The sequence below is a fragment of the Arvicanthis niloticus genome, chromosome 2 (genome assembly GCF_011762505.2).
Source record: "Arvicanthis niloticus isolate mArvNil1 chromosome 2, mArvNil1.pat.X, whole genome shotgun sequence".
NCBI lineage: Eukaryota > Metazoa > Chordata > Mammalia > Rodentia > Muridae > Arvicanthis > Arvicanthis niloticus.
Genome location: NC_047659.1, coordinates 135,187,259 through 135,200,425, shown reverse-complemented (window position 1 = coordinate 135,200,425; position 13,167 = coordinate 135,187,259). Strand labels below are relative to the sequence as shown.

Sequence of the window (13,167 nt, the reverse complement as noted above, 5' to 3'; positions counted from 1 at the left end):
GGATCAGGCCACGTTCTGAATGCTCTAGGCTGCCATGGAGAATACAGACAAGCTACCCTGACATTCACCCAACATGCACCCAAGGCAAGCTCTGTGCAGCGAGCGTCTCCCTACTGTAAACCACCTCAGCACAGATGTGACTGAAGCGGCTCAGAGCCGCACAAGACAACCACAAGCAGCAAGGCGTCTAGAAACCAGAACTTTCCACATTAGAAATTCTGGAAGGTGACCTCGGTGATGTCCAGCCATCCAACCTCATTCAAAAAGCCCGATGCAGCTCCATGCAGTGTGACTTCAGGATGTCAGCAGCCATGACACAAGTAGCCACAGACTGCCAGCCTTCCTTCTCCGATACCTTAGCCCGTACTTTACCAAAGAAGGTGGCAGGCGTCAGTTAGTTATCATCAGTAGCGCCGGACTAGGCGAAGCCCCAAGGTCCTGACCCCACTCCATACCAAGTCCCTCCATCAAGACGCACAAACGGGTGCTGTGAAACCCAAGGCTTAGTTAGACCTGTCAAACCTGGCTATGCAAGATACCTAGTGGGCAGCTGCAGAAGTTCAAGGTTAGGCACACAGGCATGGTTTGTGTCTTCCCTCAATTACCATTTCCACCGAGCAACCATGGCAGAGCATCTGAGCCATCACTACTCTCCCCAGCACAGTGGCTCTTGCAAAAATAAAGGTTGGGTTTTGATAGTACCCACCCCCACAACACCCCTACTCCCAGCCCACCTGAGTTAAGTGGCCTAGATAGAAGAGACGTAGGGTAGGGCTCCCAGGACACTCCCCTGTTGACAGCTACCCTTTCTCATCAGCTGATGAACGCGGTTAACACACTGGACAGGGACGTGCTCAACCAGCTGCACGTACAGCTCATGGAGCTAAGGAGCTGTAAGGGCTACAAACAGTGCAACCCCCGGACCCGCAACATGGACCTGGGTGAGTTGGCTCGTGTACAGCCTATAGAGAAGAGCGTATGTCATGTCCGCCCCAAAGATGAGCCTAGGATCACAGGGAAGGGTACAGAGAAGCTGTGCTTCCAGGAGCTGAGAACCCATACAATCTATACGGGACACAGACTTCTCTTTTCCGTTTTCCTCCCTTTTGTTCATCCATTCTTCATGAAGAACTTAGCCTCCTGAGTTCCTGGGCAGCAAATGTATGAGGGAGATGTGGAGTTGCTCAGGGCAAGGACCCGCACAGAGAGGCGTCAGGCTTGAACGGGGTGAGACAGGAACACACAATATGCTGTGCTCGTGAGCTCTGCGAAAGCTCAGGGGTGACCACTGTAGAGGAAGCAACTGTCCACTGCTGAGGAGACGTGAAGCGCTGGGAAGTGGGAGGGGCATAAAGTCGCCCAGTGTGGCTGGAATGGAAGTGACAGGCAGGCTCTGCGGGCCACAAAGGAAAGTTTAGACTCGATTGCTTTGAGGAGGGTGGGTGGAAGGGTTTACATTTGGGCAGTGAAAGTCAACATTTTTAAAAAAGAGTGATTACTAAGTAGCGGATGAAGCTGTATCCAGTAAATAGGACCACATAACATGGTTATCCAGGGAGACCGTTCCCCGGGGCTCAGTAGGAGAGATGATGACAGACTTGAAGTACAGTGGGGAAACCCATACCACATGGTGATTCAAGCTGGATAACAAAAAAGGAGGTGGCACAGGCTACCCCTGAGTTTGGGGTGAGTGGAGTAAAACCAGCACTCCTAAGCTCAGGATGCCAGCCAAGCGGGGGTCTGTTGTTGCATTTTTGAGATGGGATCTCTTTGTGTAGCCTTGACTGCCCTGTAACTTAACTCTGTAGACCAGGCTGGCCTCTCACTCAGAGATCCACCTGCCCTGTTCTCCTGGGATTAAAGGTGTGCACTACCACACCTGGCTGGCTAGATGTTTTAAGACGGAAAACACTAGAACATCATGCACCTCAGCCAAGTGTAGCAGGAAGTGCAGCCAAGGATGCGGACGGCCCAGGGAGCTTCTACCTGTCTGCAGTTCTAAGCTGCCTCCAGTTCCTATCAGGAAAGTGGGAAGTTGAGGAGACGGACTCGGGTGTGCCAGTCTGCTTTGCAATAGGGAGTAGGGGAGATGGGCGTCGGGCCAAAGAGTGGCTGCAGAAAAGAAACCACCTGACTCCCGAGTGCTACTTTGTGATGGTTCTGCAGTCGCCAGTAAGCCAAGCATAAAGGCCAAATGATAATGTGTGGGAATTCTCTCGAGAGCCCTGAGGTGATTCTATCCCCAGCTTAACAGTGAGGGAAGTGAACCCCCTGGGTGGCTCCGTAACAGCACATCCTCAGGAATTCAGAGGACACCCATAGGGGTCCCTCGCCCACCCACCCAAAAACGGCCAGTGCAGCACTTGTACCCACTTCTGGGCTTCCTCACTAAGGCGACTGTGAATGAGGCTCAAGTGTACTGCAGCTAGCTGGGTCAGCAAGGGACAGTCTGCAAGTCCACCCTTATTCACTGTGAGCAAGGAACGCTAGCAATATCCTGGCACTGGCATACAGCAAACAAGGCAGTTCTTTGCCGTGTCTTCCTTAGCCATGCTTGTACCATTTCACCCTAAACTGTTCTTATTCTGTTCTTTTCTCACTTAGGGCTTAGAGACGGAGGAAGCTATGAACAATACAGGTATTTGGTTTTGTTCCTAAAGTTTGGCCTAAGTTCCCTCATCTTGACCTGTCCTGTTAATGGTTGTACCTATGGAGAAACTGTCTAAGGCATAATGACCATAAGTGATAGATGTCACCTCAGACACCATCCTTATGTCGTCCTTTTGGAGGGAGGGGGACAACACGATTTCCTCGATGGTATTTAACACACATCTCCCTTTCGGCATCTGATCATTCAGGCAATTTCAGCGTCGAAAATGGCCAGAAATGAAGAGACCTTCTTCCAAATCACTGTGAGTTGAAGAGCCAGTTTGCAGACAAGCAGGGCTGGTTCTGACCTGCTAGTTTTGTTGCTGTTGTTGTCTCAGGGTTTTTAAGTACTGGCATTGAAGCCAGGGATCGCTCATGCTAGGCAAGAGCCCTACACCAAACTCCACCCCTGCCTGGCTGGGTCTTCATGCATGCCCTGTCTTTATTACCCTCTGCACCCCTAAGATGGACAAAATCATAGCTGCTTTTCCTATAAGATGTGAATACATTTCATATTTCTGTGATGATATGCAGGCTTGAGCTATGACTTAAGAGCTGAGAGGTGCTTAAGTACTACAGTGGACAGACACCTTGAAGGACGTGGCTGCAGAGGCACCGACAAGGTGTTCCCTTCTCAGCAGAATGGCTGTCACGGGCCATGAGCAGACTGCAGGAACCTGCAGCTCACCTCATGTCTAAATGGGAAGGCCGAATCGTTCTCCCAAGGGGTCCAGATTCTTTGCCAGATTCTCTCAAAAATGCATTTTCTTTCCTCATGGTCTAAGTATTCCTTTCCATCAGCCACGTCCTTAAAGCAAGGCTTGCAGAGTGAGGCTGACTTAAAAAATCCAGATAGCATTGTAACCAAAGGTTGTGTGCTCACTTTGTTCTGCAGGGGACAGCTGTGGGAAGGCTGGGAAGGCTAAGGGGCCATAGAAAGGAACCTCTAAAACCAGAGGCCTCGTGTGGCTGCCCAGGCCCTGCAAAAACCACCTGACTCCCAGAAGACCAGTGCTGGAACTGGGAAAGATGACATGAGGCAGGGCCTGCTCTTGGGACAGGAAATCCTGGAGGACAACGCCTGGGCTTCCTGAGGCTCATTTTTTTTTTTGCCCTGCTTTGCTTTGGATCGAACCTCACTGGCCGCACAGGATGCGTTCTTATGCCTGGAGTCTCTGCTCACCCTTTCAGAGGCTCACAAAGACAAAGGAACTCCATGGACATTTCCTCCAGAGATGGAATTGCTGGAATTCACCCACTCCCTCCCCCACACTCCTCCCCCAATCGTTTAGGGAAACAAGCTGTTTTAACCTTCTTAATCTTTGGAGAAAGCACGGATATCCCGGGTGCTGTCAACAGCACAGTCTTGACAATGAGTTTATAGCACAAAAACAGTACCATTCACCTGGCTGGTTGACCCGGCTGCCTCAGAAGCTGCCTTCACTGTACATATGACTGCTCACATGTAACCAACACAGGGACTTGTAGGGGAATCTCACTAATACGAAATCCCACTTTTCAAGAGTTGTGGTGTCAATAAACGCTTTGTGGCTAGTGTCGAGGATAATCCCTTGAGCTTTCAGACATTTCTGTTCCTGCCCAGGATTCATTCCTTTGTTATCCATCCCAGAACTGATGTTTTTCTAAGGTACTGAAACCCCAAGTTGATGTGTGTCCTGTGTTTTAATGACATTGTATTTGTAAAGAAATTTTGTAGTATAAGTACCATCTTACAGTGTTCACACCCCCCCACTCCCAGCCAATGACTAGCTATTGGTATGAAAAAAAAAACTTTGAATTTTTGTAAAAGGCTATCTTGGGACTTTTTTTTGCTGTGCTGTTGTTGTTGTTGTTATTATTATTATTATTATTATTATTATTATTATTATACTTTTTCTTGAAGCACTCAAGATGTTGCTGACCTTCAGCCGAGAAGGTATGGAGAAGCAGAGGGTTATACATTAATATCAAATTTATCTGTGCCTCAAGGGACCTCACAGGTAAGTCTCACCAGCTCTGGGGGATCTATCTGGAAAATCTGTTTCTCATCAGCAAAGCATCCAACTCTGCCAGCACTTTGTTGTTACCCAGTCGGGTGACCAGTCCATGTGACCGCCAGAAGGCAGGCGGGTGGAGGCAGAAAGGTCTCAGCAGAGGGCGCCTGCATTTCTCTAAACCATCCGTTTTCACCTGGGCCTCCAACAGCCCTTTCACAGGGATTGCCTACGGCCATCAGAAAACACAGATATTTATATCGCAGTTCACAACAACAAAGTTACAGTTAAGAAGTAGCAACAGTAGTAGCACTGTGGTTGGGATCACCACAGTATAAGGAACATAATTAAAGGGCTGCAGCATTAGGAAGGCTGAGAACCTCTGGTTTAAACAATTCCATAGTTTTCAAATGTGTTGAACAGGTCCAGGCTCCCAGGAGGAAGAACTGTTGCGACCTCACAGACGACCCTGAGCATCTTTACTCCATATATGCTTTCAGCCTTGCCCTGGGTATGGAGAGGAGAGGAAAGGCACGCTCAGGCTGAGGTTTAAATAGAAACCTTTATTTACAAGAGCGTCCAGACAGTCGGCAAGGCATCCAAAGCTCGATCCACCGAGTCACCCATGTGGTTTCGACTTCCTTGCAGTGTAAAGAATGACATCTTAGATGACACTTAATATAAACGTGATTAACCCCAAATGTGTTCTCAGTGGTGTCGGTCAGTTCCTGAGAATTTACTGCTCTTGGAGTGACATTTCCATCTTCTTCAAAATTCCGTATTTTCAAAGGAAGAGAAAAAAGGAGGAGGAAAGAGAAAAACAAAACACCGCCCTGTTTTTAATCACCTGCACTGGAGGTAGAAACCCCTGTTGCTTCATGGCAGGGCCAGATCTCAGCTAGCCTAGAGGTAACGCTTGACTTGGAAACAGATTCCACAGTCGCCGCAGACAGAAAGGGGCTGGACTGGTGTGTTGTCAACTGGCAACCCTCTGCATGGTCTAGCTGTATCTACCCGAATCAAGCCAATTATCTGCCATAGTGCCCACTGCCTCTGGCCCCCGACTCACCTCAGCATCTGATGCTGATGAACTGAGTGGGGCTGTTAATGACAGGGGCAGTTTAGAGAGAAAGCGTTCTGATACCAACAGCAACAGCACAGCTTCATTTATTTTTGAAGAAACATGTTTCCTTAATATCATTTGGATCTTCATAAAATACATTTTTATTTATATATCTTTGGATTCAGCAAAAAAAAAAAAAAAAAAAAGAGAGAGAGAGAGATACTGAAAATGTCCCCACATCATAAAAGCAGATGAAAAGAATACTTTTATACTGTTTGCCCCAAAAGACACCTAGGTTTAAAGAGGGCCGGGGGTGGGGTGGGGGGGTGGCGAGGTAGGCAAGAAGAGTACAAAGAGAATTACCCAAAAAAGATCAAAGGGCAATTCAGGTAAAAGGAACAAATTACCCCAGAGGCTATTAAAAAGAAATCAGAATGCTGAACTGGCACCGATAAAAATCAGTAAGTAGAAAATAAAGAAACATAATAAACTTCATTTTTCTCTACATACAAAAAGGGGTGCCAACCATTTAACTTGGAGCTGGGGTGCTCTGAGGACAGAATCAAAGCTGGGTTTGTCAATGTCTTTCCAAGTTGCGGGGAGGAGCCCACTGTGGCCTGCACACCCAAGCAAGGAAGGCCCAGCCCTGCCAGCCAGCTCAGGTGTCACCTGCCAAGTGCAGCACACAACGGTACCTGGGACAGTGGGACAGTGGGTCACTCACAGGGGAAGCCCATCATGACCCAAACACATTGGAAAGCCAAGTCCATCCACAGGGGGCTCTGGAAACTCAAGCTTCTCTCAGAGTGCTCAAGAATGGAGTGAGGCTCCCTTCAGGGAGACGAGAACAACGAGAACAACGGCCTTTAAACACTAACTGGCTCTCAGAAGATGACACCAGGGCTGGCAGAGACACTTGAAAGCTACAGATGTTCTAATAACCTAATGTCATCTGTTTGAACCTAAGGGACCCAAATAAAGGGCATTACACTTGGTTTCCCAAGAGGAGGCAGAGAGCTGGTGGGCGGGGTCACTCTGACTCAACAGAACTGGCAGGCCTGGTTCTGAGCTCAGCACCCTGAAGCAGAGAGGTAGTAAGAGACCCTCCCACCCCCACCGTGAGCTGAACAGCAGGGGAGCTGAGCAGACACCAGACCACACAAAGGCCCAAGGCCTTTGACCTAAATGTGGGGCTCAGGTCCTAGTAACAGAAATCACTCCTAAAATGATGAATGGGCTACATACTCAAGTTTTCCAAAATTATTATCCTTTAATTTATGGACTGCTTAAAAAACACCAGCTTCTTTGTGAATCGATTTGCGTGGTTGTTTTGAATTCTTGGTCTGTTTGTGTTAGCTCCTTTCCCCACATCTACTCTCCCCACAAATCAACAAAGTGCGTAGTTCTCTGGTAAAGAAAGTTTTTAAAAAATTTAAATGCCTACATCTAAACAAATGATCACTTTAAAAAGCCTTTAGATTAAAGAGTGAGGCCTGTAAAGCGAGGGGGAGCTGCAGGCTGCCCTGCCCCCCAGGCTGGGCGGTCCAGATGTCTCCTCTGCACCTAGCCTCACTGCATGGAGCTTACAGAAATCGACAATGTTAAATATTTAGTTTCACAAACTCTGTAAAAATGAGCTGCTGTGACCTACAAAAAAAGGTATGTACATATTTTCACATAATACAATATCTTAAAAGATCATATTTACAAAAAGAAGTGTATTCACAGAAGCACTGCTAGCTTCTGATTCAGAGTGCAGTACCTGGCCTTGGGTTTCACAAGTTTATTTCAAAGCATTATTGCTCTACCATATAGGCAAAGGGTGACGCCAGTACTTAAAAGAAACAACAAACAAACAAAAAACAATCATGTTCTTGTCCTAACAGATTAGTGCAGACAAAAACCAGGAATGTGGTTCACCATTCCTCACGCCCAAGAATATTGCATTTCTCCATGACTTCCTCAGTAAAGTGCACTTGGCTGCACATGGGGCGGGAAAATTCAATATTGCCATCTCATTTTCCCTTCTGCAAAGCCATTTAACATCAATGACAAATCCCTTGAGAATTATAGGGTACGGGGACCTCATCAGGAGAGACCTAGGACAACAGACTCTGGGGACTACATCTGTAAAGGACAAGAGCGCAGAAACACTGATTGCACTGGACAGGAGAGCGACACAGAACTATTTGCTGACGACACACTTGAAGGCAGACTGTGCTCCTCGTCCAGTGCTGCAAGACAGAAACCCTAGCCATCTAAATCTATGTGAAGACTTTGGCTGGCGAGGCAGAGGACGTGAAGTAGAGAACGGGGACCATGAGCACCCATCTCCAGAATCACATCCTCATGAGGCAGAACACCATGCCACACAGAGGCAGGGCATCAGGTAGACAGTGCGCTTCAGCTTGAGACCCAGTTCTGCTCAAATGACAGCACTTTGGAACACCCCCGTGGTGGTCACGCTGGCCTTGCTTCTAAGCTGGATGCCTAGACAATGACTTGTTTCGTCCAGATGAGCCATCCTGTGCAGTGTCATCTGTACAGTGATTTCCTTCTCGTCCCACTAGGGAGATGTCAGCAGTATTTCTGTTAACAGAAGACCACAGGGTCAGTGCAGCAGAAAACAATCCACTAACACTGCCCTGCACTGCTGGCTGGTTCAGACTCTTAGAATCCACTTCTTCAACACAATATCTAATCGCTCAGGACCTTCAAATCAAATGCTTTCAAAGCACTATAGTAGTTTGTGTAAGTGATATATCCCAGTTAAAAATCTCCAAACCACTGTTAGGGTTCTGAGTCTACAAAGAAGGAAAAAGACTTCCTGGGAGATGTAAGAGTAGACACCCATACCTGATCAGGACCCATGGGCATGCCAGACATGGGCATGGGGGTCATGGTCATCTGTCCCAAGTGACTACCACTGCTGTTCATGTGCACCATGTTGTACGCTGCAGGGTTTCCCTGGGGAGCAAACTGCTGCTGGGGGTAAGAGCTGCAAAGAAAGGATAACAATGCTGCTTTCAGATCAATTCAGACCATAGGACACACAGAGTGCTATAGTTCTATCAAATATCCCTCTACCTAAGCAGAGAACATCAGAGAAAAACATCTTTTTGTTGTTTGAGACAAGGTCCCTCTATGTACCTCTGGCTGGTCTAGAGCTCCCTATGTAGACCAGGCTGGCCTTGAACTCACAGAGATCTTCCTGCCTTTGCCTCCCAAGTGCTGAGATTAAAGGCGTGCACCACCACGCCCAGCCTGAGAAGAACTTCCTGACAGCCTGCCTGCCTTCTATTTTCACCACTGTTAGGATTCATATGCTCACAGAAGGGCACAATAGAAAGCAACGGCAAAACAAGTCACATGCCTCATTTTCTGAGAGCCAAGCATGTGATCTCTCCATCCAATAAGTGTGACTGAGAAGCGGGTTCTGGCTCCGGCCCAAGGATGTAAAAGTAAGTCACATCCTTACCTGTTCCTGGCCAGGTTCCCTGACGGCCACCCCTTCATCTCCGAGGACTGATACATGGGTGCAGTCTGAGGATGCTGCACCATGGCATTCTGGGAAGGCCCCATTCTTGATGACATCATTGCACTGGGAGGACTAGAGCCTTGACCAAAGGCTGGCTCTGGTGGTTGTCCCATTCCTTGAAGAAATGAACAGAAAGCGGTGTTCAATGCTACATCCTTGGACTCTTGGCATCCTAAAATGACCAAGATGGGGAGGGAAGGACAGAAAAGGCTACATGCAGCTGCTCTGTTGTTCTTGCTTCTCACCGAGATTACAAAGTCATTGGTTTAGAAGAAGATGCTGTCTAGGGCACTGTGGTGGGCAGGGTCGCAATCTCTAACTACATATCTCTAACCCAGTCTATCCCAGAACCTCCCCAAAGGTGGGCCTGGAGCACAGCCAGCTTAGTATATTCACATTAAGTGCCCATGTCACCGAGAGAAAAAAAGAGATGGAGAAGCCTATATCTGGGATCTGTCCCTCAGGCTAGAGTATCCAGAGATAATACAGCATCCTTCCACCCTGGGACATGAGGAAGGTTTATGTGATCTTTTTCAAATCTATTTTGCTGGGGCTAAAAACTGTCCAACTGTGAAGAGACCACACTCTGTTTCTGCAGCACACTCCATCCATCCCTGCAGGTCCAACCAGAGTTTTCCTGACAAACAGGATGAAGCAATTGGTACTTTGTTTTCACGCACAGGGGACCCAGTGAAGCTTGTAACATCTGCCAGGCTTACCATAATTTGTTGGATATGGAAACTGTTGTGGAGGAGCTTGTGGCATTGCTGAGCCTGCCAAAACCCCATCCATGCTGGGGGAAGCGGTGACGTTGGGGGGTGGGCTGAAGGCCTGAGGCTGTGGCTGTGCCATCATCATGGCCATCCTCTGCTGCTGCAGGTGATGGTTCATCAGCTCTCGCTTCTGCTGGGCAGCCATTTGGGCATTAAAGAAAGCCTGCTGGTAGCCAAGAGATAATAAGCAATTACACTTCAGTTCATAGAGTGCTTCACAATACACGCGCTATGGACAAGAAAGAAAGAACGCACGGCTCAAGTGTCTTCTCTGTAAAGGGAAATAAAAATTGTTCTTTACACCCGTGGCTGCCAAATGCTGCCCATCGAGCGTACGCCCTCCCCGTCCAGGGTCAGAGGCATCCCCACATTCCCATACTCTGTGGTTATCTTACAACACAGCAGCTCATCCCAAAGGGAACCATCTGGGTGAGTTTACTGACAGTTTTAATGAAGTAGCCACTTCTCTCCAGCCCCTCATCACTAACAAAGCAGGGTAAGATTGAGAGAGAAAGTACGGGGGTTGGAGACATAACTCGGAAGTGAAGAGAACACTGGCTGCTCTTCAGAGGTCCTGGGTTCCCAGCACCCACATGACCGCTCACAACTCTCTGTAACTCCAGGTCCAGGAGATCTCACACCCTTTTCTGGCCTCCATGGGCATCAGGCATGCACATGATGCAGACATACATGCAGATAACACACTCATTAACATAAAATAAAAAAATTTTAAAGGAAGTGTGACAACCAATTCTTACAAAAACTTCAGATTTTGATAAGCATGGACTGAGAACTAACGGGAGGGAGGCCAGCCTGGACTAGACCCTCCTTGCCAGAAACGTACCTGTGGCTGCATCATGGGCCTCATCACAGCAGCACCAGTGGGGTTCTCCATTTTTATGTCAAGTGCCTGCCGGCTCTGATTTAAAAACTGAACAGAATTAGGTTAGCAGGGTCAAGTGGCATGTGTCAGTGAGCCCCAGTCAGCTTTACAAACTACCACCACCCAGTGAGATGATCTTTCCAAACCCACCAAGCCAGGGAGCCACACTGAAACTGAACTGGTTCATTTCCATTCTGCAGAAGGCAGACGGCTCAGCAGATGAGAGCATGCACATCCAGGACCAGTTTCCCTTCTCAGCACCTACTGGCTCACAGTCACCACCGGCAGTTCTAGTGAACCCACACCTTTGGCCTCTTCAGGCACATGCATGTGTACAGGCATGAAATGCACAAACACTATCAAAATACAGTAAACCTTAAAAAAATACAAAAGAAGTTCAAGGCCAGCCAAGACAGAGAGTTCCAGGACAGCCAGGGCTACACAGAGAATCCCTATCTTAAAAAAAGAGAGGGGACGGGAGGGGAGGAGAGGGGAGGGGAGGGGAGGGGAGAAGAGGGGAAGGGAAGGGAAGAAAGAGGAGGGGGGAAGAGGGGAGAGGAGGGGAGAGGAGAGAAGTGTCGACAATTCCCTGCCTAAGTGTAGAGCTTTGATTGGCACAAACAACTGTGTGAACAGCACTGCAACAGGAACAGACTCAGTGTCAAGTTTCGCAATGTCAGGGACTGCTCAGACAACCAAACACCTATACTGACTTGATCAGATACTAGTGAGCATTGAATGGAAAGGAATAAGAAGATACAAAATAGTACCATGTGCAGATCCCACAGCTTCCCTATCTCCCCTCTTCAGAAGCAGCCATAGCCTGGCTCTGGCCTACTGGGCTCTAAGCCCAACCATTCCCCTACTCACTCCCTGCCACCACGTGTAACAAGTGCACTGACCAGCACTTATGGTTTGTGCAACTATACCAACAATTATGCTTTGGGAAGGCATGCACTAAACAACAAGAAGAAAGAAATCAAGTCCTATTTAAAATATTAATTCTTCTAAAATATTTATGTTTATTTTGAATGTGTTCGCATGTGGGTTTGTGCACACAGGTCAAATTTTCCAGGTCAGAAAGAAGAGGGTGTGGAACCCCTGGAACTGAAGTTAGACTGTGAGTTGCCCAACACAGGTCCTCTGCAAAAGCAACACATGTTCTTAACCCCTGAGCATGCCCCCAACCCCAAAGTACTAAAAGCTTTAAAAAAAACATCAAGAAGTGGTTTCCATTAAAATAGTGAGTCAACAGGGGTACTAGCACATGCCAGCAATCCCTGTATGAGAGCTTGAGGCAGGAGGATTACTTCAAGGCCTGTGGCCCAGGCAATTATCAAAATCTTCTCTTTAAAAAAAGCTGAGGAAATGCCTTCCAAGGGCCATCAAGACATGCTGTTCCTCCAGCTGTTCTGTTCTGTATGGAACAGCTCACTGTGCAGTTCTAACTGGCCTGGAACTCACTCTGTAGACCAGGCTGGCCCGTGGAACTCACATGCACTAAGCAAGGCTCTAAGAATAAAACTGGCTTGTTCTGTAAAGTACATTTACCCACTGAGCCATTTTGCCACTGCAAATGTCACATCAAAGAGTATATATATACAAAGATACCCAAGTTTAATACACGTTCCTTAACAAGGAATTGCCCACAAACAAACTCGAAGAGAAGTGAAAGCAAAAGAAATCCCTTTAGTTAGCAAGGAGTGAGGAGCTGGTGGCAAGGGCCACGGAGAGAACAGCCTGAAAGTCACTGAGCACCTGGGCAAATGAAACTGGCTTACCTGCTGGCCCTGCAGCCTCTGCTGAAGCTGCATTCTCAGCTGCTTCGGGGTGCTTGTCCTTGGTCTCCCGAGGCTGGCTCTAGGATGCATGCCTAGAGGAAAGCTGCCGTGCTGGCTGAGCTGACTCATCATAGAGTTAAAAGATGGTGACTGTCCCTGAAGGTTAAAGCCTCCTTGCAGTGGAGGACCCTGAGCCGGGTACGTCTGCCCATACAGTGCAGCCTTCTGATCCATCATTACTGCTGCTTCTTGGCCTTGAAAAACATCCTGTTTGGACTCCAAAGCTTGTCCCTTAAACATCAAACACAAATGAATAGTTAGCTACATCTGAGAAAGCAACCAAAAGCAAAACAAGGGGGAAAATGAGAATCAATACACTTGAGCGGTGGTGGCTCAGAACCCAGAAGCAAGCCAAGGTCACTGCCTGAAGCTCCACAGGAACAAGACACACCCTCTCTGAAGAAATCCCTTTGAAGAAGTCCTTAC

The 13,167-nt window shown here is 47.9% G+C and overlaps 2 protein-coding genes across 10 annotated transcripts in view; one reads left to right on the top strand and one right to left on the bottom strand.

Moving 5' to 3' along the window:
- Positions 1 to 4,463, top strand: part of Sulf2 (sulfatase 2) — an 80,649-nt gene extending 76,186 nt beyond the window's left edge. For all 5 annotated transcript variants that reach the window (XM_034495079.2, XM_034495082.2, XM_034495080.2 and 2 more), the window contains exons 18-21: positions 818 to 941; positions 2,605 to 2,638; positions 2,859 to 2,912; positions 3,545 to 4,463. In XM_034495079.2, the coding sequence (XP_034350970.1) occupies positions 818 to 941; positions 2,605 to 2,638; positions 2,859 to 2,912; positions 3,545 to 3,575 (243 nt within the window). In that variant the 3' untranslated portion in view covers positions 3,576 to 4,463. The remainder of the gene's footprint in view (positions 1 to 817; positions 942 to 2,604; positions 2,639 to 2,858; positions 2,913 to 3,544) is intronic.
- A 723-nt stretch (positions 4,464 to 5,186) lies between these two features.
- Ncoa3 (nuclear receptor coactivator 3) overlaps positions 5,187 to 13,167 on the bottom strand; it is an 82,448-nt gene continuing 74,467 nt past the window's right edge. For 2 of the 5 annotated variants that reach the window (XM_034495071.2, XM_076930260.1), the window contains 6 exons: positions 12,682 to 12,972; positions 10,862 to 10,948; positions 9,964 to 10,183; positions 9,185 to 9,359; positions 8,563 to 8,704; positions 5,187 to 8,295 (listed from right to left, as the gene is read on the bottom strand). In XM_034495071.2, coding sequence (XP_034350962.1) covers positions 8,284 to 8,295; positions 8,563 to 8,704; positions 9,185 to 9,359; positions 9,964 to 10,183; positions 10,862 to 10,948; positions 12,682 to 12,972 — 927 coding nt within the window. In that variant the 3' untranslated portion in view covers positions 5,187 to 8,283. The remainder of the gene's footprint in view (positions 8,296 to 8,562; positions 8,705 to 9,184; positions 9,360 to 9,963; positions 10,184 to 10,861; positions 10,949 to 12,681; positions 12,973 to 13,167) is intronic. The other 3 variants (XM_034495073.2, XM_076930258.1, XM_076930259.1) reach the window with 3 other exon arrangements.